We start from the raw sequence: 26,447 nt of genomic DNA, 5'->3' as shown, positions 1-26,447 counted from the left end.
ACATGTATTTTAGGCATATAGAAGCAATAAACATATGAATGAATATAAAAATCCCTCAAATTGTGGCACCTGGATCACTATTTGATTCTTCATTGTAAGCATATCTAGTGCAGTGCAATGAGGGGCCATTTGGTAGTGTAAATGGTGAAAACAACTGAAATGCTACATATGGCTAGTTGGTTGTTTGGTGATAGAATTTGAACATCAGCGAAGGGAGGTGGATGTTTGGTACGGAGCAGGTGGGAAGTCATTCTTGTGGGGATTGAATGAGGAGCAGTGGGGTGCCTTTTTTTTAGCTCCCAGCTCGCAGTGTAAATGGAGAAGCGAGTCTTCTCAGATCTCTGCCAGAATCTAGTACTCCCTCCGTCCCTAAATAACTGTCGTTCTCGCTTCCCGAGAAATAACTTTAACTAATTTTATATAAAAAACTATTAACATTTATAGTACATAATTAATACTAGATAGATCATTGAATCTATTTTCATAACAAATTTATTTGGAGATACAAATGTTGTACGTTTTTCTATAAATCTAGTCAAACTTATGGCACGGAAACCAAAAACAACAAATATTTAGGGACAGAGCGAGTAGTGTTTTACCTGTTTGGCTGTCTAGGGGTGATTCTCATGGAGAATCTAGAGCTGGGAGCGCTTCCAAATGGCTCCTAAGGTACATGGAATAACATTATGGGTTTAATTTTTGCAATGAAACATAGCGACAGTGAAAAACGTGATAGATTGGACATACATGTCTTATGTGCTAATTCCACCTTTTCAATGTCTCTTTTCTTATCTTCTGGAGCATTAGTCCACTTAAACAAGGTGACAGGCTAGCTTAATGTTGACAAGTTTAGGGGCTTCACTGGCAATTGTATGCATGTTTAGGACCTTCTAGACTATCGTTCAATTTTAGGAACTGTCATATCCATGCAAGTTTGTGGTACCCGCAGGATAAGTTTCAAAATTATGGACTGTCAAGTGCTAACATGTGTGGAATAGAACTCGACCACAAAACTTGGGCAGGTCTTGGTAGCTCTAAAGCATTGTGTTCTTGGTCCTCCCCACCACTACCCAACTACCCACCCACACAACCTCATACGGAAGATCATAAGTTCATAACAGCAAGTAGTTGTATTGATAATATCATTATTGTTCTTTCCACGCCATTATTATTGTTAACATTTGATCATTTGGAAAAGTAGCACAGAAAATCAGAACAGATTATAATTGGAAATTGCTTGACAATATACTTCCAACATTGAAGTACCTTACCTTTTACTGTACTGAAACTACAGGCCCTTGCTGGAAAATCCATGGCATAACTCAGCGTTTGAAGGTGTTGGATTTCTCAGGCTGTTCCTTCCAGCGAACTCGAGGAATCAGGATCACTTTACAATGTAATTACATATTGGATTGATAAGCACCCTTCTCTCTTCTGTAGCTGAACATCGTCTTACTTTCTCTTTCAACTGATTTTGCCCTATTGCAGTGATTGGATTAAAAATTGTCTTGACATATGGGATTCTGTCACAAATTGTAACTTCTGGGACATCCAATGGGCTTCCATCATAGCACGCTGTATAAAAAATTCTAGATCGGTGAACTGGGATGCTTTTCTGCCCTTGTTATTCACAAGATACTTGAACATGTTTGAGGTATGTAAGCACTTTCAGGTTTATGCCTACATACTAGTAGTTGGTAGTCATCTTGGCTGCTTGATGAAAGTAATGTTTGAGGTATGTAAGCACTTTCAGGTTTATGCCTACATACCAATGTTTAAAATCGCCGGCTAAGGCAGTTAGCGGCAAGTTTCTCCAGACGCTACAAACGCTATAGCCGGATATAGCGTTCGCTAATTCATTTAGTGGTTTTGTAAAATATGTCACAAATCAGTGAAAGTAGCAACAAAATACAAGAATAGAGGACTACTGTGAGGAGAAGAACTTGCTTCCTTGTTGCTCCTATTGGTACAGGGTGCCGAGTGCTCCAATTGGTACAGCCTACAGGGTGTCGAGTGCTGCCGTCGAGGGACTGCTTGTCACACTGGGCACGCCAAAACCAGCGGCTGCGTGGCTGCTGTGGCTGCGAGGAGGCCTGCACGTCGCCGCTGTGCCGGGGTGAGATGGCTGTAGTGGCACCAACACGTCGCCGCAGTTGGCGGCTCTGGTCTTCCGTCTTCTTCAGGGAACACCGCCGTAGCTCTTTCCAGAGGACAGGTCGAGAGGATGAATGAGATTAGGGAATTGGTAGGGTTAAGGTGGCATTTTGGGCCACCGCTGCTGTTTTGGGCCCTCCGCTGATGAAAAATATAGGAAGCCCACTCTGATTTCAGCCCATGAGTCCGCCAGGAACTGCTTAGTGGCGCTATATCAACCCCGTTTAGCGTTTTTAGTGTACTAATTGCTGCTATTAGCATTCAAGATCAGTTAGCGCTAAAAGGGAACTCTCCTAGAGCTGGCCTTGCTAATCCGCTAAATCCAGCTATAGCGGACGCTATATCCGGCTATTTGAAACGTTGCTACATACTAGTAGTTGGTAGTCATCTTGGCTGCTTGATGAAAGCCAGAGTGGACAATAATTTGCATAAAACCTTACATGTCTTGCTACACAACTGTTTTCTTTTTTTTTATTGCTAAATTTTCTTAAGGATAGTATTATTTGTTTTATTCTATAAAAATGAAGTAGGTATTAGTTTGATATTCTTAAAATTTGTTTGTTTTTTCCATCCAAATTTTACGGCTCATGCACAGTACTAAGGGTTTAGATTTGCTGTTAGCCAACGCGAGTCATCAGTATGCAGGGAATAGGGTAGGTTAGCATATATAAAGGACGTGTGTCGACAGAATATCGTTGGCAGTCCTCCGAGGGGTATCCCTCCAGTCGGCGGCCGGCGAAGGTACTGTAAGTACCAACTGCTCGGCGGGGGAAATTTCTTGAACTTCCTTCTCTTCCTTAATAGACGATGTAAAGAGGTCTTGAACGAAGACCCCCGGCGGAATCGCGGCGCGAGAAGAGCCTATCTTAGATAGATGGTCGGCGAGCTGATTTTGATCTCGTACCACGTGGTGGTACTCGATACCGAGTTTTCTGATTTCGGCGCAATATGCGTCAATCTTCTCACTGGAGCAGGACCAGTCTTTGTTGAGCTGGTTGATGACCAGCGCGGAGTCTCCGTATACCATGAGGCGTTTGACGCCAAGCTCGACGGCTATACGGAGTCCGTGGAGACATGCTTCATATTCGGCGGTGTTGTTGGAGGCTGGAAAATGTATTCGGAGAACATATCGGAGCTTGTCTTTGGTTGGCGTAATGAACAAAATGTCAGCGCCAGCACCGTTGATGTTAAGGGCGCCGTCGAAGTACATCACCCAGTGCTCGGGGCAAGTAGCGGGTATGGGCTCTTGAATCTCGGTCCACTCAGCGACGAAGTCAACGAGCGCCTGTGACTTGATGGTAGGCCTGCTTCTGAATTCAATGGAGTAAGTGCCGAGCTCAACAGCTCACTTGATGATGCGGCCGTTGGCCTCTTTGTTGCGGAGGATGTCCTCCAGAGGGAACTCGGTGACCATGGCGATCTTGTAATACTCGAAGTAATGGCGGAGTTTGTGTGACGTGATCAGAATAGCGTATAGCAGTTTCTGAACTTGAGAATAACGAATTTTGGGCTTGTTAAGGACCTCGTTGATGAAGTAGACCGGACGTTGCACCTTATAGGCGTGCCCGACCTCCTTGCGTTCGATGACGATAGCTGTGCTAACGACGCGAGAAGTGGCGGCGATGTAGATCAATAGGGCTTCGTCTGGTCAAGGCGCCGTCATGATCGGAGGCTTCGTTAGAAACAACTTAAGCTGTTCGAAAGCTGTATCTGCCTCCTCCGACCAGGAAAAGCGCTCGGAGGCCTTGAGGAGTTTGAAGAACGGTAGTCCCTTTTTACCGAGGCGCGATATAAAGCGGCTGAGAGCAGCCATGCAGCCTGTAAGCTTCTGTATGTCCTTTACGTAGGTTGGCCGTTTCATGTTGGTGATGGCGGAGACCTTGTCGGTGTTGGGCTCGATGCCACGGGTGCTGACGATGTAGCCCAGGAGTATGCCGGATCGAACTCTAAAGATGCACTTTGAATGATTCAACTTCCATCTGTATCTTTTTAGGTTGGCGAAAGTTTCTTCGAGGTCGGCGATGAGATTATCGACGGTCTTGGACTTGACGACCACATCGTCGATGTATGTTTCGACGTTGCGGCCTATCTGTTGATCGAGGCACATCTGGATGGCCCTTTGGTAGGTCGCTGAAAGGTCCTAATATGGCTAGAGGGGGGTGAATAACCTATTTAAAAATCTACAAATCAACTAGAGCAATTTGATTAGTATGATAAATAGCGAAATGCAAACTTGCTCTAGCTCTACAAGGGTTGCAAGCTATCTATCCAACAATTCTAGTTGCAATGATTACTTAGCACACAACTTGCAAAGTTACTACTCACTAAGAGCTCTCAAACTTGCTACTCTAAAGAGCTCCACTAGATGAACTTAAAATAACAAAGCAAGCGCTTAAATCCAATTACACTAAAGAGCTTGCTGCAACTAGTTTGCAAGAATGTAAATGAGTGAGTAGGAAGATTATATCGCCGTATAGAGAAATGAACCAATCACAAGATGAAGATTAAGCCAATCACCAGGAGAATACAAATGACAAGAGACAACCGATTTTCTCCCGAGGTTCACGTGCTTGCCAACATGCTACGTCCCCGTTGTGTCGATCAACACTTGGTGGTTCGGCGGCTCAGAGGTGTTTCACAAACCTCGTCCACACGATTAGACACCGCAAGAACCTACCCACAAGTGAGGTAACTCAATGACACAAGCAATTTACTAGAGTTACCTTTCGGCACTCCGCCGGGGAAGGTACAACTCCTCTCACAATCACCGGAGACGGCCACGAACAATCACTAACTCGTGCCGATCCTCCACCGCTGCACCAAGCTGTCTAGGTGGTGGCAACCACCAAGAGTAACAAGCAAAATCCGCAGCGCAACACGAATACCAAGTGCCTCTAGATGCAATCACTCAAGCAATGCACTTGGATTCTCTCCCAATCTCATAAAGATGATGGATCAACGATGGAGATGAGTGGGAGTGCTTTGACTAAGCTCACAAGATTGCTATGTCAATGAAAATGTGCAAGAGAGTGAGCTAGAGCCGGTCATAGGGCTTAAATAGAAGCCCCCATGAAATAGAGCCGTTGTACCCTTTCACTGGGCACTGATCGGGGTGACCGGACGCTCCGGTCCTACTGACCGGATGCAGGGCTCAACGTCCAGTCGTACGATGGTGGCCACGTGTCATTCTGCGTTTAACTATGACCGCCAGATCTCAACGGTCGACAGTTGACCGGACGCTCCGGCACAAGTGACCGGACGTTGAACCCCCAGGGTCCGGTCGTTTACAGTAAGGTTCCAAAACCGGTTTTCTTCGACCGGACACGTCTGGTGGCACTTGACCGGACACAGCCAACGTCCGATCAGTCACCCTGATTTCTGTGCAGCTACGTCAGCTCTGACCGGACGCAGCCTTCTAGCGGCCGGTCAGTCAGAGGCCCAGCGTCTGGTCACATGACCGACGTTAGGTCATCACTGCCACGCTTGACCGGACGTGTTGGTCCCCTAGAGACCAGCGTCCGGTTAGTTGTAAAACAGCGAGACTGACCCTCTTTCATTTCTATCTCCTTCACCCTTGCTCAAATGTGTCAACCACCAAATATATCACCTTGTGCACATGTGTTAGCATATTTTCACAAATATTTTCAATGGTGTTAACACTCCACTAGATCCTAAATGCATATGCAATGAATTAGAGCATCTAGTGGCACTTTGATAACCGCATTTCGATACTAATTTCACTCCTATTAATAGTACGACTATCTATCCTAAACGTGATCACACTCACTAAGTGTCTTGATCACTAAAACAAAATGACTCCTACATTTTATACATTTGCCTTGAGCCTTTTGTTTTTCTCTTTCTTCTTTTCCAAGTTCAAGCCTTTGATCATAACTATGCCATCACCATTGTCATGATCTTCGTCATTGCTTCATTACTTGGAGTAGTGCTACCTATCTCATAATCACTTTGATAAACTAGGTTAACACTTAGGGTTTCATCAATTAACCAAAACCAAACTAGAGCTTTCAGTCGCCCCGGCGTTCTTGAGTCCGAAGGACATGGTGATATAGCAATACGCACCAAAAGGCGTGATGAACGACGTCTTGATCTGTTCGTCTTCCTTGAGGGATATCTGGTGATAGCCAGAGTAACAATGGAGGAAGGAGAGCAGTTCACAGCCGGCGGTGGAGTCTATAACCTCGTCTATCCGAGGCAGACCGAAGGGGTCTTTAGGGTAGTGTTTGTTGAGATCAGTGTAATCGACGCGCATTCTCCATTCTTTATTTTTTTTTGAACGAGAACAGGGTTTGCTAACCACTCAGGATGATACACTTCTTTAATAAATCCGGCAGCTAGGAGCCATTTTATTTATACCCTAATAGCCTCCTTCTTGTCTGGCGTGAATCGTCGGAGTTTTTGCTTGATCGGTTTGACGGTCGGCGAGACGTTTAAGGAGTGTTCGATCTTCTCCCGTGGTACCCCTGACATGTCTGTAGGTTTCCAAGCAAACACGTCGGCATTGGCATGTAGGAAGGAGACGAGCGCGCTTTCCTATTTGGGGTCGAGGTGAGCCCCAATCTTCACGGTTTTGGAGGGGTCGTCGAGGCCGAGGCCGACCTCCTTGGTTTTCTTGGATTTGGCGGAGGCGCGCGGAGGCTTCGGCACTAGGATCTCCAGGTCGTCGGCGTGCACAGTCTTGGCGTCGGTGACCACGCTAGCCGTCTGGATGGAGAGGTTGGTGGCTTCGGCGAGGACGAGACTCTCTGTATCGTAGGCGTAGCCGCGTAGGCGATGGAGAGGTTGGCCCCAGGGCCAGGACTCTTGCAGGCGAAGACATCTTTAGCACCAGATAGACGTAGTGCGGTACGGCCATGAACTTGGCCAGAGCTGGCCGACCAAGTATGGTGTGGTAGGCGGTGTTGAAGTCGGTGACGTAGAAGTTGATGTGCTCGACGCGGTAGTTGCTAGCCATGCCGAACTGTACTGGGAGGGTGATCTCTCCAAGCGGTTTGGATGCCCTGCAAGGTACCACACCCCAGAAGGAGGAGTCGGAGGGTGCGAGGTCTCCTATCCTGAGGCCCAGCTCCTTTAGGGCTCCGGCGAAGAGGAGGGTCAGGGCGCTTCCGCCGTCGACGAGTACTTTCCTGAAAAGCACTTTCCTGACGGTTGCATCAAGAACGAGGGGGAAACGCCCTGTGTAAGGGATGTCCGCCCACTGGTCGGCCCTGCTGAAGGTGATGGGGACCTCTGACTAGGGGCGATAGCTGGGGCTGGCGACGGCGTCTTCCGTGTTGACGGCGAGCACTCGACGGGCGGTGAGCTTCTGATCTCTTCTGCTCTCGGCGGCGGCGAGGCCCCCGAAGATGGTGGCGACCACTTTGTCGTGATCCTGGAAGGCATTGTTGCCCCTAGGTTGTCGGCGGCCTCCGGCTCCGTCGTTGTTGTCGGCGTCCGACTTTTTAGCCTGGAACTCCTTAGCCAAGCCGAGGCAGTCCTTCATCTTATGCTTGCTGTTTTTGTGGAGGGCACGGGCTTCGAGGATCTTCTTATACTGCTCGTCATAGTTGCGCTTGGCACGAGATTCGCCAACGGCGGCGACGATGTGGTCTGGTCGGCGGCGGCGATATTGACCAGATTTGGACCCTTCTGGCCGATCACGGCCACTGTCCCGATGGTGACTGTGGTCGTTGTAGTGGCGGTCGCTGTGGCGCCGGTCGTCGGGTCGCTTGTCGCTGCGGCTAGTTGGGCGATGAGTGCCCACATCCTCGTTGAAGCGTACTTCGGCCTCTTCGGCGTCAGCGTACTGATCGGTGGTTGTTATCATCTCGCCGATCCCCTTAGGCGGCTTGCGATTGAACTTGGAGCGGAGGTCGCGGTGATGGAGTCCTCGGACGAAGGCGGTGATGACCTCAGCTTCTGTGATATTAGAAATAGAATTCCTCATCTCGAAAAAGCGTCTGATGTAGCTGCGGAGGAGCTCGGACGACTTCTGGCAGATGCGGTTCAGATCGTGCTTGGTGCCCGGCCGAGTACACGTAGCCATGTAGTTGTCGATGAAGACCTTCTTCAGCTCTTCCCAGGATCCGATGGAGTCCGGAGCAAGGCTTGTGAACCAGTTCTTCGCAGTTGGCGTGAGCATGACGGGAAGATAGTTCGCCATGACGCTGGTATCTCCCCCGGCATTGGCCTCCTGAGAGAGAATCACCTCATGTAGAATATCCCATAATTGAAAGAATTCAAAGAGGCCCACCATTGAGAGCCCCCCTCTGATGTCGGTTGGCCAATCATGCTCCTGAAGGGTGTCAGCCACCGTGTGTTCCCTGCGAATTTGGGATGGCACTGCAGCAACAACCGCTGGAGCTAAATCTTCTAAACAGCAGCCCATAAGCCACTTATCCTTCCAGAATGAAGTATTTCTACCATTCTTGGCCTGAGGTTCCGAAGCAATGTTGAAGAGAGCCACCGCATTTGGATGAATGTGCAAGTCATCGAGGCCAACCCATGACCGGTTGGGGTCTGTCTTCTTGTTCTTGAGCCATAACCAGCGGATTTGCAGAGCCCAGCTCATAAGCTCGAGGTTAAGGATCCCAAGACCTCCCAGATCAAGGGGTTGCTGGACCTTTTCCCAAGCCACCAGACAAGCACCACCATTCACTTGCTCTCTTCCCTTCCAAACAAAAGCTCTTCTTATCTTATCAATGGCACGCAAAAACCATTTTGGCACCTTGATAGCTGTCAAGACATAAACCGGAATGGCTGATAGAATGAATCTTACCCAGGTAACTCTTCCTGCCATGGTCATGAGTGCAGCTCGCCAACCAGGGAGTTTATCACTGATCTTTTCTATCCATCTGAGCAATTCAGCCTTTCCTATTTTTCTAGTTGAGACTGGCAGTCCCAAGTAAGTGCAAGGAAAGTCTGCTGTGGTGCATGGCAGTGTAGAGGTTACCATCTCCAATTGAGCCGGCTCACATCGAATAGGTACAACCAGGGGCGAAGCTAGGGAAAATGGCTGCCGGCGCCGGGGTCGATACTCAGTACTAACCGAGCATTAACTTATAGGTTGCGATAATATAATACCATACATAACATAAATTAATATGATAATAACTGCATATTGTGACAAAATAAGCTTTTACAAATCACAACAGTAGTTACCTCTTACTGTGTCCCCCGACGACTACGATCCTCCATCTTGTGAAAGCGAACTATCACATCGTCAATTGGAATTGTGGCCAAAAATCCTTGTTCTACGAAGCATATGATACAATGATTCATAAATCCATCTCCAATACGATTTCTCAGTATTGTCTTCACAATTTTCATTGCTGAAAAGCACCTCTCCACCAATGCAGTGGCAATAGGAAGAACTAGTATTAGCTTGAGAAGCAGATAGACCAAAGGAAAAGCCAAATGTTTCTTTGTACCCACCAGCAACCTAGCAAGAAATAGCGTTCAAGTTGGCAAATCTTTCATCAGATCGTATGTTGTCAATGTAAATTATAGAAGATACTAATCTGCAAGCCGTACTGAACTAGTAAATTAGCATAGATTAGATACCTGACATCTTGGCCTGAAAGTCTGAAACTCTGAATGAAAGAGCACGTTCTTTGCTGGAACGCAACTACGCAAGGAGACAAGGAACACGGAGGCCACAAAGCTTTTGCCGGCGGCGTCTGCTTGCTGGGATTTGCGGTTGTGGCTCACGGTCACGGCCAATCGGCACTAGCCCCCGCAGAGGATGTGAGATGAGAGACTACGAATATGAAAAGGGTGCGGGCGTGCGCCGTGCCGCCAGGCTGTAGCGGAGGCCGGAAGCAAGCCAACGTTTGGCATTCTAATCTGGACCTGTGACTGCTGCTAATGGGCTGAAGAGATAGTTAGACTTGTGCTAATGGGCTGCCGGCCTGCCGGGGTCGTACGTATTTTTCACCGGGGTCTCAGCCGGCAGAAAATCGCGGGGTACACGGACGATCGCAAAGTCGTCGGTGTCAGACGACCCCGTTGAGTGAACGTAGCTTCGCCCCTGGGTACAACACAATTTTTCTGTAAATTTGTTTGTAGGCCTGATGCCTCACCAAACCTGTCCAACATGCTCATAGTGAGGTTCATCTCAACCTCCTGTGGCCGAATGAAGAGGACAACGTCATCAGCATAAAGAGATATGCGCTGACCCGGATTGCCTCGTGTTAGCGGTTGTAGCAACTCTAAATCTCCAGCCTTGGTGAATAAACTGTTGAGCACATCCATAACGAGGATGAACAACATTGGGGAGAGGGGGTCTCCTTGTCGGAGACCACGCTGGTGTCTAATTTCCGGACCTGGTTCACCATTAAGAATTATCCTGTCATTGCAATGAAAGAAAAAAAAAACTTTCCTGTCTGTGTTATAGCTAGGACTTGGATGTTCCGGAATCCTCTTGCCGAGCTGGAACGACCCATCTCCTATTTCTGCTTCCAACGCCTACACGTTGAGTCTCAGTTACTCGAGAAAGACTTATTCATAGTGGAGATAGTCAACCTCCACCAGCAAGCAGCACCGGAGTGAATCCTTTCGATCTTTTTTGAGAGGGAAAATGATAATGAAAAAGGAGAAAAAAAAACGCTGAGAGACACATTGCAAAAAGAATCGCTTATTTCCATGTTGTAAACTAGTGAGTGGTACAGGAGTTATGTGGTCAGTAACCCTCATCCTAATAGGGACACCTTGATTAGTGAGGTCAAGAATAGGTTTCTGTGCATCCAAGTCTGTAACCCACAGTTGATGAATTAAGAAAATGACATCAGGTTGGATCTGTAAGGGAGTATATGAGCAAGTTGAAAAAGTAAAGGCCGTACTGGACTGATCTTGGAAAACCCTAATCTTACTGAGAAGTTTTTCTTTTCCTCTTTTCTAAGTGGTTTAAAGGAGGAAGTGAAGTATATGGTCACTGCTCAACACCCTAATAGTGTGAACAAGGCTTATGAACATGCTATGCACTATGAGTTAGCCCAACCCAAGGGGTAATCCAGCTACAAATGAAAGAGTAAAGCGCATTATCTTCATTCCACTTCCAATTAGATGTGTTACGCACAGTGACATTTTTGGGTAGTGGAATTGCAATGACAGGGTGTTTCTATTATTGATAGTTGACATTAACTTGAATCAAAGCCCATACTATAAAGTTATCAATTTAATGTTCAAAGATCCAAGATGACATCAGAACAATGCGTGTTAATATCAATTATGATTTTGAAATTAAGGTTATATCCCCTGAAAACGAGTGGATAGTTTCATATGAATTTTGGAGGCCTTTTGACATGAGGTCGAATCTCATAGAATAATTCTTTTTGTGTATCAAAATGGTCATTCCTGCAATTTTCATGTGCTTTGCATTTGACGCATTGCAGCCAAAATCTGTGTTTTTGTCATACTGCATTTTTGGAATTTGTTTCAAAGAGGCCTTAAGAGGATTTAAGAAATGCTATAAGTTATTAAGGATATGTTAGGACCATTCCCTAGAAAACATGCTTTAAGAATCTTGAATGTTTCTGCTGCAGTGATGCTACTGGTTCATGTAGTGGACCACTATAGAATAAAGCATTTGCGAGAGAGCTAAAGATAAACGCAATGTCCAACTGCATCTTTTAGCTAATATCAGCACTATAATTTGTTACTTGAAACAATCGTGGTTTATAAAATGCTTTCTTGGAGCTATAAAATTTTCCAAAATATTTGTCCACTGTTTCTGACTATGTCAAACTAATCATAATTCATAAAGGATATTTGCATGTGCATTTCTTGGTGAATGATCTATATTTAAACAAGAAATCTGCATATTATTATGATATTCATTTGGTGTATTTGAAATACAATTATTTGGTACTCCCTCTGTTCCAAATTATAAGTCGTTCCGGCTTTTCTAGGTATATTGTTTTGCTATGCACCTAGATATAGGCTATAGCTAGATACATAATAGAAGTGATGTATGTAGAAAAGCCGGAACTTATAATTTGGAATGGAGTAAATGGTAAATATTTACAATTGTGCAGAAAGTTGCTGTATTATTTTTTTTGCCAATTCATTTACATATTTCTTTGTCTATTTCTAGGTTCCTATATCAAGTGGGAATGGTTCATACCCCTTTCCAGTGGAGGTTCCTGGGAACACAAGATTTTTATTTTCCAGTAAGACCAGAACACTTTCCAAGGCAATTGCAAAGTCTGTCGTAAGTTATTGACATCCTTTCAGCTTTTATTTATTTTCAATCTGACTGGCTTATGAAAGATACACCCTCCATTCCAAATTATAAGTCACTCTGACTTTTCCAGATACATAGCTTTTACTCCCTCCGTTCCAAATTATAAAACGTTTTGGCTTTTCTAGATACATTGCTTTTACTGTGCATAGCAAAAACTATGTATCTAGAAAAGCCAAAACGTCTTATAATTTGGAATGGAGGGAGTACTATGTATCTAGACATTATCTAGGTGCATAACAAAAGCTGTGTACTTAAAAAAAGCCGGAACAACTTATAATTTGGAATGGAGGGAGTACTTGTGTACTTTCGCCTCTGAATCTCTGATGCCTTGGTACGGGGAAAATATATGTGTAAGTAATGGCATTTAATTAGGATCACTTATTCAGTCAGTAGCCTGTAAAGGTTTTGTATAACGTACACTCTATTGATAAAACTTTTACTGTCATATATATTAATATAAGGACATGACTAAAACCAGACACCTATCTGTTTAAGTTAATCACAAGTGGCTGTCTAGGTACATTGAACTTGAGTGGCATCATCTTCATTCCTCCTTGGATCCCCATTGACCACCACCTACCGCCCAATGCCCCATTGCCCTCATGGCTTCCGGCGCCTCCCCGGTGCCGGCGCTGCCTACCCCACTGATGCGGCACTGCCCACGGCCGGCAGTGAGGTGCCTCCCTGCTGTGCCACCCACAACCCCCACCACGACCCCTCGATCCCGCTCTACCCGTACCACTCTGGCAAGATTCCTCCGCCCTGACACCGCCGACACCACCACGGCCAGCGGTGCAGTGCCACCTTGCCTCCCACCTGCCTCCAAGCTGGCCTGCTTCCAGCTTCTATAATCGCAGGGAGAAGAACTCACCTGGAACACAAACCCCCTGGCCCTAAAGGGTCAGTATGGCTTCTACGGTGGCGAACTTGGTGAGGAAGACAGTCTGGAACTTTTGTGCGTGAGCATGAGGAAGGGGATAAGATTGTGGTGTTGTTTGTGCTGCTTGTGAAGAATAGCCTCACGGAGAGAGAAGTAATAAAGTGATGCATGTCTGGTCCAGGCTTGCTGGCTTAGGATCATTGGATTTTAATACGGAGGCAGCAAGGAAGGGTTTCACGATAAGGTTAAATGGAGAGCTCTAGTTTTTACCTTCACTGAAACATGCTTTGCAAATCAAACATGGAAATGATATATTTATGTTACTTTATATTTATAATTTTATATAGATGTTACACCTTGCTGTACTTGTTCAACTAAAAGCAAGAAAGAGTCACACCCATTTTTATTTCTACCTTTTGCAGGTATACCTTTTGAAGCCTAAAAGTTTAGCATTTGAGTATTTTGAGAAGCTCATTAATTTTTTGGAACAGTATGCCTTCTGACCATGGTCTTCTTTGAGCTTGCTTCAGAGGCCTTTTTTTTTGTTTTAACCTGAGGAATTTTGGTTTTTAGGTTCTATCATCCGTCAAATGGAGGTCGTTGGACCTACTCATTGGAACGTTTCTTGCGTTATCTTGTTGTTTACTTTGAGGAACGCCTTCAACATGAACAATTGTAAGGGATCAATCTTCACTTGCATGTGCAGCTTGAAAAAAAAATCATCTTATTGACTGCAGCTCATCTATTTCAACATAAACACTGTAGTGGTATGGCAGTTGAGGACCATGATCAATCTTATCTGGGAAAGGAAGAAAGGTCTGTTTTTGTCAAAGCTATCTTGAAATTACTGGATCGTGGTCAGTACAGCAAGGATAGTTCTCTTGCTGAAACAGTTTCCGTTGCAACTTCGGTCCTGTCTTATATTGAACCAACCCTTGTGCTTCCGTTTGTTGCAAAAAACTTCCAACTAGCCTTAGAGACAGTAAGTTTAACTAGAAATATGCACTGACCTTCATTTTGTATAGATATTTTTGTGGTCTATGTGAGCCTTGCAATCTGCTTAGTTTTCATTTAGATATTCAGAAACAAGCTAATGATTTGAATTGTTTTCTAACAGACTACAGCTACCCATCAGTTAAAGAACGCTGTCACATCTGTTGCATATTCTGGACGTGCTCTTCTTCTATGTTCTTTATGTTCATCTCAGTCTGATGATAGCAGTGTTGTTGATTCATTTAGTGATCTTGTTGTCGCTTCCCTTTCAAATGCATTGCTTGGCATGGATGCCAATGATCCACCTAAAACGATTGCTACAATGCAGTTAATTGGTTCTATATTTTCAAATGTAAGTTTTTTTCTTTTACCTTATCATCTGCAATTCTGGTTTCCGGTAAAGAGTACTTTGCTAACTCTCCTAAGGTGTATATAGCTAGCTGTAGTTGGTGTTAGTGATGACGTGCCCATATTCCTCCAATCTACTACTCTATCGAACTGGCTAGATGAATTCTTTTCCCGGCTGTTTTCTGTGCTTCAGAATCTGGAATCAAGTAGTCCCATGTAAGCAATGATCACTAGAGTCTCACATCTGAGATTTTTTTCTCCTACTTTTTCAAATATTTGTCAGAACATTGTAATGACATCCCATTTGGATATGCAGTAATGAGGGTTACCAAAGCTCATTCATGTCAGGGACTTTTCTTGTTGAGGACAGCCCATATTACTTTTGCATGCTTGAAATTCTTCTAGGGAAGTTATCAAAATCCTTATTTAATCAGGTATTTACATTCTTGTTAATATGTGGTACTCTTGTCCCTAGACTTGAATTTCCCGTCACAAATGTGTTTTTTTGTTTTTTTTTTTGCAATTGACAGTCCCTGAAGAGAATTGCCAAGTTCGTTAATGCAAATATCCTCCCTGGTGCTACTTCAGAAGTTGGGCTTCTTTGTTGTGCCTGTGTTCATTCATATCCTGCGGAGGCTTCAGTCTACCTTGTAAAACCAATCTTAGAGACTATCATGTCATCCTTTGAGGGGACTCCAACCACTGGTTATGTAGGAAGAGTTGTTGCAGACAAAGCATCTACAAAGGTTTGCTCAGATGTAAAATGTCTATTACAGTATTACTTGAGCTATTCCATACGTACAACCACTTGCATCTAATGACATGCAGGCTGCACTTTCTCCTGCCCTGGAAACAGCAATAGATTACTATCTGAGGGTTTTGGCCATATCCATCAGTTATGCAGGTCCTGTGTTACTCAGTTATAAGGAAGAACTAAATCACATAATAACATCTGCGTTCCAGGCCCCTTCATGGAAGGTTATATTTTTCATTTATCTTTTCATAAATTCGAACAGCTAGTATCCCCATGTCCCCATCATATATTATACTATGTTAGATGACGAATTTCCTTTTCTCTTGGAATGTCTAGGTTAATGGAGCTGGGGATCATCTCCTTCGCTCTCTGCTAGGAAATCTGGTTTCTTATTACCCAATTGATCAGTACAAGTATGTTTACGTCATGTACACTTTTTTTTTCTCAAACACATACACTTGATGTTTTCGTTATTTGATCTATAACATGTTTACCCACCAACCAATATATTATCCTGTTTGTATAGGCCATTCAATTGTCAGCCTATTGGAAATATTATTGAACCATGGGGATGTTCAAAAGCTCATCAGGATAGGGAGGCTGAGATACTTAATTTCCCTCCAAAGTGGCATGATCCCAGTCATGATGAACTATCTTTTGCAAACGAATTACTACAATTTCATTTTCAGTCAGCTTTAGAAGATCTTTTGACTATTTGTCAGACAAAAGTTCATTCTGAGACAGGTAGATATGCTAGTTCTGGCCATGGAAACGACCTTGCCTCTATTTTTTTTATTACTCACCTGTAATGTGATATGTGCAAAAGAAAAAAAATAGTACATGCTTATTCAAGTACATTGAAGTCCATGTATTATCTTTTTGTGCATTTGTGCTTTATTTTCTGTAGTTTCCTATTTGATATTTTTTTTTTCTTTTAGCAGGAGATGAGAAGGAGCACCTAAAAATAACCCTATTACGCATTCATTCTGCATTGCATGGTGTAATGTCTTGCTTGCCAGAAATTCGCCCATCATATAAAGATGGGAGGTTCCTGGAAGTGGAGTCCACATTCTTCATAGCAGGATCTGCTGGTAGCACTGTTGGAAGCTCAGAAATGCGTGAAAAGGCTGCAGAATTTGTGCACATAGCTTGCAGGTGAACGTTTGTTCTTAATACATACAGTTTCACTTAACATTTACTATTTGGTCTCACCAAGTGCTCTGTCAACAGGTACTTATTAAAGGAAAGAACTGATGACAGTATTCTTCTAGCACTTGTCGTGCGTGTCATTGATGCTTTGGTAAACTATGGTATGTTAACTAGGCTCAAAGACTCAAGCTGAGTAATTTTTGCTGTTTATGTGACAGTTTGCTGTGTAGGCAGCTTGGAATATCAAGAATGGTCAAGCCATGTTCAAGCTTGGAAACTAGAATCTGCTTCCATAATGGAGCCTCCATGCAACTTCATTGTTCCATTTCATGCTCAAGGAAAAAAGAGGTATGCACATCTGCATTTGTGGATTCTGATTCTGCTATATGGGCCGTTGTTGAACTTTCTCTATTTTGTTTCCATTAGACCTAGATGGGCACTTGTTGACAAAGCAAACTTGCATAGTACATGGAGGTGTTCACAATCATCATATCACAGATACAGAATGAATGCAGATGTTTCTCCATCTGTCCTCATGATTAATTTGATGAATGATCTCTTAGATCTCTCACGACACAACTATGAAACTGTTCGATCGTAAGTTCTCTCTCTCTCTCTCTCTCTTCTTGGTTGTAAATTGAAAATTGTGTTTAAGATTTTTTTTGAACCATCGGCAGGGGGCCCCCCTACCTTTTTTTTGTTTTTTTTAACCCAGCCCAGAAATTCATCCCTGTGGGGATTTTAACCTGGCCTGCAGGGGTGCTACTGAGGAGCTCCAACCACTAGGCTGGAGGCCTGTTCGCATTGCGTTTAAGATTTAGTATAGATTTTAAGTGTTGCCATCAACATTTTAAACACATCAATTTGACAAACTATATGTGTTTGCTGATCAGCGTACCTTTTCTTGAGAAGAAGATGAGTGTACCTGAATTCCCTTATATTATGTCTGCCATAAAGGATTCCCTTACAACATGACCATCTTGTTTCTGTTTCTGTACATTCTTATGCAGGTATGCTGGAAGATCGCTTACAAAATTGTTGAAGTGCTGGCCTTCTCTAATTTCTAACTGTGTTCTCACACTTGCGGGAAATTTGCGTGACCCAAAAGCTCCTGAACATGTGGTTCTTGGTTCTTGCAGCATTTTGATCTCACAGACTGTTTTAAGACATTTGACCACTGTATGTCTTTCACAACTTACATGCTTTAGGTCTAAGCTAAATCAATAATGTCGATAGTATTAACATAATTGTTCCATATAGGATTCTGTTTCCCTCTCTTCCTTTATCATGGGAATTCTGGAAAGGTATACTCTAGAACACTACGCATAAAATCTTCATTTTTACTATTCAATATATTTTATTGCACATCTCACTTCCAGTAATAAGAATAATCAGAATTTGATAAACGTGGAATCGAAAAGTGTGCTACTTGTTTTTTTTGAAACAGGACAGCTCATCAGTATGTCACTAACTCCATTCCTTTCTTCTGTAGCTCTCATCATGAATCATTGAAGTGTCAGAAAGCTATTACTGAGGTGCCGTTTAATAGAAAAATCAATCTCTAAAAGAAAAAGAGATAAAATAAATAAAATCCTAAATTAAGGTGTGCCACTGAAGTTTTTTTATATGATCTTTACAGCTCTTTGTAATGTATAATATACGTTTCTCTGGAATATCAAGGAGCTTCTTTAAAAATCCTGAAAATCAAGCTGAAAAGCCAGGATTTCTCAGTCTAATTTCTCAAATTAATGCTTTGGGCTTTGAGACTAATGGACTACATTGGAGGTAAGAAATTTGTATATTCTGACATAAACTGAGACACTGCTAGAGTCATTGCAATTACATTTTTTTTGCTATCTGAAAATTTATGTTTTTTCATCCCATTTATATATGCTGAACCAGTTTTTCTATTTCACTTTTCTACTGTTCGCTTCCTTTCAGATTCCGTATGAGCTCTCTTTTCAGTATATAGTTTGGCTATTGACTAATTGATCATACCCCAATTCCTCCTCCATGGTCCATGCCATCAAATTAGCTCTATTTTCAAATTTACCTCGAACTTAATCCATCTTAGGCAGGTTGTGTTATTTTAATAATAAATTTATATACGCTGAACCATTTTTTCCATTTCACTTTTCTACTGTTCTCTTCCTTTCAGATTCCGTACTGAGCTCTCTTTTTTGTATATAGTTTGTTCATTGACTAATTGATTTGGTCAAAGTTAGAAAAATTTGACATAGGACAAATCTAAAATGACTTAGAATTTTGGAATGGAGGGGATACTTCTTTCTTTAACAATGTAATCTCTCTCGAACGCGCTGGAGAGCTGCGTATCATTATATTAAGAAGATAAGAGACTAGATGACTCGTACAATCCCTAGTGGGGCAAAATCGTTGCAAAAGACCCTGCCAAAGTGCCAATCATAGATTCATAGCTGCTTGAATTGAATTTTACTATCTTGTAGTAATAAACATACATATGTACTTAAAACTTGCAGCCGTGTAATTCAGGTACAATTTGATGGCCAACAGAGTACTCCTATTGCTAATTTTGGCATCCAGAAGTGAATCTAGCATATATTCGCAAATGCTTGCAAAAATTGCTGGTATGTACTTCATGCCTTCCTCTTTGTAGCTTCTTGTTAATACCATCTATCATGCCTTAATATTCATGTTTGTAAAAGCCATCTTTGACAGCTTTTTTTAACGAGCTTCAATGTTCAAAATAAATGCCTTATGTTAGGTCATTTCTTAAGAAATTTAAAGAGTCAACTGCCCCACTCGAGAATGCTTGCTATATCTGCTTTGAACACATTATTGCAAGGATCACCTCATAAGGCATCTGCAAAAGATTCAAAGCAATCAGTAGATCACCCTGAAGATTGCAATATTTCATCAACAGAAGAGATTTTGAATGAGATAATCCGAGAGGAAGGATTCATGAATGAGACCCTGAACAGTTTATCTCATGTCCATATTATTTCCGATAATGATGGTTCGTCAAAAGCGAGTTATGGGGCATCATCTTTTCAAAGCGGATCTGACAAAGCAATAACTTTCTTCTACTTTGATTTCTCTGCCTCATGGCCACGTACTCCTAGTTGGATTTCTTTAGTGAGTGGTCACACATTCTATTCCAATTTTGCTAGGATATTCAAAAGGCTTATACAGCAATGTGGAATGCCAGTAATCTCTTCTCTTCAGACTACACTAGAAGAGTTTTTAATTTCAAAAGAGAGATCAAGGCAATGTGTAGCTGCTGAAGCGATGGCTGGGATGCTGCACTCTGATATCATTGGGAATCTGGAGGGTGAGAACAACTGGTTGATGGTCCAGCTGCATAAGATTATGTTAGCACCATCTGTGGAGTCAGCTCCTGAATGGGCAGCTTGCATTCGATATGCTGTTACAGGAAAAGAAAGAGCTGGAACTCGTGCTCCTGTTCTCAGGCAAAAAGTATTAGAATGCTTATGTAGTCCTCTTCCTCATTCCATGGCAACTAGTGTACTTGCAAAGAGATATTCTTTTCTGTCTGTTGCTCTAATAGAAATTTCTCCACCAAAAATGTCCCCAGCAGAGAGGCAATACCATGTTAAAATTCTTCATGAACTACTTGACAGCATGAACCATTCATCTGCTCAGGTAAACTAAATGACTCCACTATTGTGTGCATGAATTGCCATTCCTTTTATTTCAGTCTTCTTATTTCAAGAATATTTTCTCTCGAACAAGAGCTGTGTATCTTTGTATGTATTAAAGAACTAAAGAAGAGAGAAGGGGTAGAAACCGCAAAGTTCACACACATACACCCCCCTTTTAGTTCTATAATGCAGTCTCCCTAAAGCAATGCAGTCACATCTGTAGAGCATTTCCTAGAATTATCTAGAAAAGCTGCTCTCATTTTTTTTTCACTGACTATCATAAAGTATTGTCATCACAGTTTAGTTCCCAGCTCTAGGTTCTGATGCTTGACCGTGTAGATGATCTGTTGGATTCCTAGTTCCTATAAACTGGATCAAGCTCATGCCATCCTTGCTTATTACCTATAAACTGAATCTGGCTTATACTACATGTTAGCATATGCTATTTCTGGTGGGCGACTGTTAATAATTGTATACTTGTGTCGGTACTCTGATGCAGGTTACCGCAGAGTACGTCTGTACATGGCAACACTCCGTTACATTTCAAATTGATAAATCAGTTTCGACTATATTTGATAAGTACAACAACTATTCTTCCCATGGATTAAAGAGGATGAATAACTATGACACTCAAATCTGGAAAAAAAAATCGAAACCTTTTAGCACAGAAAATTTCCCCAATGTTTCCCCATCTCCTTTCTATTGAATAATGAGACAGAAGAACTTCAGTGCTTGAGGCAGCCTGTAGAGTGCTTTGTGCAGCCGCAGCAGCTTCCATTCTTCTCCGGCGACGATGAACCTGGGTGCTGCTGCATGGACACCTCCTCATGTAGATCCCTATTGAAGAAACGAATTTTGCGACCCCTCCTGGGCATCCAATGCTAGCAGCAGCCGCACCGATTCCATGTGGGTGACGAGCACGATGACTTCTTCACAGTCGATGATGGGCTGCTGGACGAAGCCATGAGCCACCAATCCTGCCTTTTGCTTGACCATCTTTTGCCTGCCTGAGCATGAACATCGCCGAACTCCACTGCCTCCGATAGACTGCAAGCCTCGAGCTTCACCTTCATGAAGAGGCTCCAGCCCTCATGGTTGGTGCACGTCAGCGGTGGGTAGGTGTTGCTGCTGACTTCCTTCACCATGCACTGGTCATCGTCTGCACTGGTGGATTGAAGGGGAACGAGCGGTAGTGTCTCACCTCACCAGGAAGAGTAGACACCACGTCTCTTCTTCAACTGGGCTCTGGTACCAGTTGTTGGCAATGGAGGAGGTAGGGGAGACACACACACACACTGATTCTGAGCTGTTAAGCTGCTCTTGTATTGCACACATGCATACACATATATACACATACAGAGGGCAGTTGTATACCTGCCAGCCTTTCCTATCTACTGTGCCTAGTCATGAACCCACTGCTCAACTACTCTTATGCTGTCTACTGTTGCCGTCCATCTTGCCTATCAATCAACAGAGCAAGGAACTGACCTATATGTCGACAGCAACTACTACTAATACTAGTGATGATGATGAACACATGGATTACTTATCTATCATTATTGTGCATAGTTGTTTTACAAGTTCCTGAAAAACAAAAGGTACATGTTCCCCGAACATAGTGTCAATTAATGATCTAATAACATTTTCAGTTGTCTGGTCATTTATTGAATAAAATAAAATTAGGTCAAAGCATCGATACATCTAAACCCATGTGAGAAGAACTTCTATGCAGGTCGAGAAAACCCCTAAACCGTTGTCCCACCCATACACAGCGAAACCATAGCCCATGTGAGAACGACCACCATGACCTGGGCCGGACTTTAGACCTCTGCTTTGGTGAGTGGTGTGGGACAGATGAGGGGATTTTTTTTAACCCTAGCCTAAATTTCGCTCCCATTGGGAGTCGAACCCAGGACCTAAGGAGTGCTACTAGAGCCATCTAACCAACCCATCTAGAGGCCTGTTCGCCATCAATACATCTTAGAACTTGTTTATAGTTTCATACATTTAGGAAGCTTTTGAAAGGTAGCAATGTAAAATGGAACCTATTAGCTGCAAGGAAATAGTTACTGTCTCTGCAACAATATTGTTTCTGATTCTTTTTGCCTTTTTCCATTTTGAGTTCAGGTAAGAGAAGCAATTGGTATTGCCATGTGTGTTACAACCTCAAATATGAGACTTTCTGGGTCATTTGGCACTGCATGTTCACCGCAAGACCTTTGTGGGGATGTAAGCATGACTGAACAAACAGGAAATGAATATTGGTCTGAACGTTTGACAGATGGAGCTAATGAATTAGCTGTAAGTATACAAAACAGTACTCAATCTAAGCAACTGGAGTCAACATCAGATTCGGCTGAAGATAGCATGGATGATAGAGAGCAGGCTGCTGCTAAAAGGATGGAAACGGTGCTTATTTTATGCCTTTCTCCAAGTTTTAAGGTGCCATTTCCACATGCTTCATTTGTGGCTTACATATTCCCCTTTTCTTTTCCTTTGCAGATTTTTCATTTTATAATCGCATCTTTGAAGTCTGGGAGATCTTCTGTTCTACTGGACATTATTATTGGGCTCGTGTACCCAATTCTCTCACTACAGGTAAACCAATTTGGTATTTTGCAGTGAAAGGGTAATTTTGTGGTGAAAGGGCCTTTTTTTGTTTTTTTGCTTTCTCTCACCTTTTCATGTCATCTTCAATTTATTGTTTTTTTGTTGTTACTAACCTTAGAGATTTGAGAAGAGTTGTCCCTTAGGGATGATAGTAATATATATATAGAGGACTCTTCATGGGTCATATGGGCCAACAATGAAAAATGTTGAAGGTGAGGAAATTCCTCGTCTTTGCAGGAAACATCAAATAAAGATTTATCATTGCTCGCTAAGTCAGCTTTTGAGTTGCTGAAATGGAGGATTCTACATCGGCCTTTTCTTGAAACTGCTATTACGTCTATTCTTTCTTCAGTTAGTGATCCTAACTGGCGGAACAGATCTGCACTGTTATCGTATCTCAGGACCTTTACCTACAGGTTTGATAAGTCACTTCCTTTCCAATGTAACCATATTTGTGACAATGGTTTTGGTCGACAATTAATGTTTCTTTCCGTGATGCTTAGTATGAAAGGGTTGTAGCTTAATAGTACATTGTGAATGCCAAGATTTTAGTCCTTGCTACAAAGCACACACTATTTTTCATTCCTATATTATATAGCAAGTGCCATGACTTGTGAATTGTTACTGCTACTTGTAATCCCATTAAGACCAACCGATTTTTTTTTGACAAGGGTAACCTTTTTCCATTACCTCCATAACGAAAAATAGTGCTGGAGTTTACAAACCATAAGACAATAGCAGTATAGCTACAAAAAGAAAGTGAGTGATGAACTTCAGAGATGCAAGACCAATAGAAACACAGCTTGTACTTTACAGATTTGCAGTATTTCTATAACCTTCTTAAGCAATAATGTCACTTTAGTATTATGTGTCTCTGATTTTTTTTCTGTGGTCAGAGCTAATGGAAAATGATCCACTACATTACCTTTTTCACAGGCACACATTCATACTTTCTGGCTCAGAGAAATCACAAATCTGGCAAACAATAGAAAATTTACTTGTGGACAACCAAGTTGAGGCAAGTATATGTTCATTTGACCCTATACAGTGACATTTGTTTTCCCATTCTGTGTCTTACTCAAAATGTGTAATATCACTATCATGAAAATGTGTACTATCAGTGTACATGTTAGTGCTGTGCAGTGTAGGTTTCTTTTGTGAATGGTTTGAACTTTGTTCTTATACATTCAGGTTAGGGAGCATGCTGCTGGTGTTCTTGCAAGCTTAATGAAGGGTATAGATGAAGATCTATCAAAGGATTTCTGTGAACGGTCATATGCACAAGCTCAGCGTATCTTTGTTGCACGGAGAAGGTAAACTTTCTCCTGACTCTGATGTTGTCATGGACTAATGTCACATTTTCTCTTCTCGTTGATTTGTTTATCAGACAGTCAGCTAATACCTCTGTTATTGGTTATAGAAATTTGAAGTTCTCTGTTGCTACCATCCATGGTGCAGTCCTTGCTTTGACAGCTTCAGTCCTTTCTGTTCCATACGACATGCCTAGGTACCCTTTGTGTTTTTCTATGCATGGTGGATGTTGATGCTTCTCTTTGTTCAAGGAAAGCATCTTGTATGCGTGGTTGATATTGTAGACTTTTGCACTATAGGCACCACCTAATTTTGAGTTCAACTTCAATTCTCTTGACTGGGCATGTGGCTTTGTGGTCTGTTGCAGCTGGCTTCCTTCTCATGTCACGCTACTTGCTCGCTTCATCCGGGAGCCTTCCCCCATAAGATCAACCGTCACGAAAGCTGTTGCAGAATTTAAGCGCACCCATGCTGACACATGGAGCATCCAGAAGGACGCATTTACTGAAGACGAACTGGAGGCAAGCTTGAAATCTTCTCCTTCACTCTCCCTTTCCTACTGCTCTACAGCTTACGCTCTTTGTAATAGTTCCCCTCTTTGAACATGCAGGTTCTCCGTGATACATCTTCCTCCTCGTCGTACTTTGCTTAGATTAAAATTTCAAAGGTCATAGGATATTCTCTGGTACCGGTGATGTGTATACGAAATTTGTTACTGTTGAAGTGCCAGTGTTGCTCATATAGTATAACCTTGTGTCATAGTAGTTTTATTTACTCAACAGATGCCTTGGTACAAGTGAGATGAAGCTATGCACATATTATTATATACATGTGTGATGTATCTACTGTGTTCCATCTAGTCTAGACATAGCCGAAGCGTTATGGCACATGGGTTCCTTTCGTGGGCAAAAAAAAGAAAAAAAGAGAGGTTAAAATCTGAATCTTTTGCCCAGTCCATAACGGCATGCCATGCAACTACTGGTTTCAGAAACGACGTGAGTAGAACTGTACGATCCCGCCTAGTTTAACCGGGCGTCCGCAATGTATCTTCACGGCATCGGTAGGGGAATGTGGGTCCAACGCACAGGTGGAAGGAACGACCTACCAATTATATTCGCTTGTTACCCGGTAGTAAGGCTGCTGCCCGGTGCCCGGGTATTTGTTGACTTGTTGTTGCCGACGCTCACAGTGTTCCTTACCAGCAAGAGGACATTGTTTATTTCTTCTTACCCCCTTCCTACCTCCCATCGTGGACACCCTTAATGCATCTCCAGCCACTCCAATAGCAAAGTCAACATGCTAGCCATAAATTTGTGCATGGTTATTAGAAGAAAGACAGAATCAGCCATTGACAGTAAAAAATTGTACATAAGCACCCCCAATGCAAACGTCTATAGCTCCAATGCATACTTGTTTCTTACTCCCTCCATTCTACGATGCTTGTTTATAATCTTTGGATGAAAATGTTACATAATATCTGTTCATTGAGGATATTAGCACGGTAGTTCCTGTAGTATGTTCATTCTTGGCCTAATTAAATGCTTTCATATATATGGATGGTTTAAGGTATCTATTAGAATTTATGCCTAGCTTGTTTCTTCCATAATCAGTTCCCACATCATTGGCTTTGGATGCGGCGATCTTGAACTCTTCTTTTGGTATGTTCTACAGCAAAGTCCGGCATCTTCAACACGTTGGCCTGACGGTAAAGGATAGTAAGCCTGCGTCCTTTGGAGCTTTCTTCCGGCCGATCTTCTTTTAGTGGGTATTAGATCTCGTTGCCAGCGGCGAGCGGCTTTTTCGGTCTTCAAAGCCTTTTTTTGGTGAGGGTGTTTCCATGTGTCTCTTTTCTTTGCTGTCTTCATAGTGCGATCTTCAAACTCCGGCAGGCAGTAGACGTTCGAAGGAAGAAGACAACTGATTTGGTCTTTGATGTACTCCTATTTTTAGAGGTCGCTTTATGTCTTATTGTCCATCTTTTGTACCAACCTTTGTTTTCTTGAGATATATCAGATGTGACACTCAATTTATCAAAGAAAAGTTCCCACATCATTTAAACCCAGCTAACTCCATCTGTCCCAAAATAAATCAACTTTTAGGGTTGTTCTAAGTCAAAATATTTTAAATTTAAGCAAATTTGTAGAAAATAACGTAAATATTTATGACACCAAATTTCGATCACTAGACATAGCATGAAATATATTTTACATAATGTACTTATCTAGTGTCATACATGTTATTTTTTCCTATAAAGTTGGTCCAACTTAATAGTTTCACTCTGGGTAATTCTAGGACTAGAAATTGATTTATTATGGGATAGAGGAAGTACCCAAGACAACAGTTCCACCTTCTCCAAGAATTCAA

General features: G+C 42.7%; 1 protein-coding gene across 1 annotated transcript; it reads left to right on the top strand.

The window, feature by feature from the left end:
• Positions 1-1,294: 1,294 nt before the first annotated feature.
• On the top strand, positions 1,295-24,735 carry LOC136535111 (proteasome activator subunit 4-like; the record flags this gene model as incomplete). The annotated part of the gene is made up of 31 exons (XM_066527430.1): positions 1,295-1,396; positions 1,489-1,654; positions 12,248-12,364; positions 13,700-13,767; positions 13,851-13,952; positions 14,043-14,259; positions 14,395-14,622; positions 14,707-14,834; positions 14,935-15,052; positions 15,149-15,364; positions 15,447-15,596; positions 15,709-15,785; positions 15,899-16,116; positions 16,314-16,527; positions 16,603-16,682; positions 16,752-16,869; positions 16,948-17,118; positions 17,532-17,700; positions 17,782-17,825; positions 18,014-18,056; positions 18,161-18,306; positions 19,033-19,127; positions 19,265-20,163; positions 22,290-22,571; positions 22,665-22,760; positions 23,010-23,188; positions 23,709-23,790; positions 23,964-24,085; positions 24,193-24,279; positions 24,451-24,604; positions 24,694-24,735. Coding segments are annotated over 31 exons (4,930 nt in total), but the record flags the coding sequence as incomplete, so codon positions are not given.
• Between the last annotated feature and the right edge of the window lie 1,712 nt (positions 24,736-26,447).

Source organism: Miscanthus floridulus, unplaced genomic scaffold (genome assembly GCF_019320115.1).
Source record: "Miscanthus floridulus cultivar M001 unplaced genomic scaffold, ASM1932011v1 os_2541_2_3, whole genome shotgun sequence".
Lineage (NCBI taxonomy): Eukaryota > Viridiplantae > Streptophyta > Magnoliopsida > Poales > Poaceae > Miscanthus > Miscanthus floridulus.
Note: the sequence above shows the minus strand (reverse complement) of the source record. Positions and strands in the feature narration are given on the sequence as shown.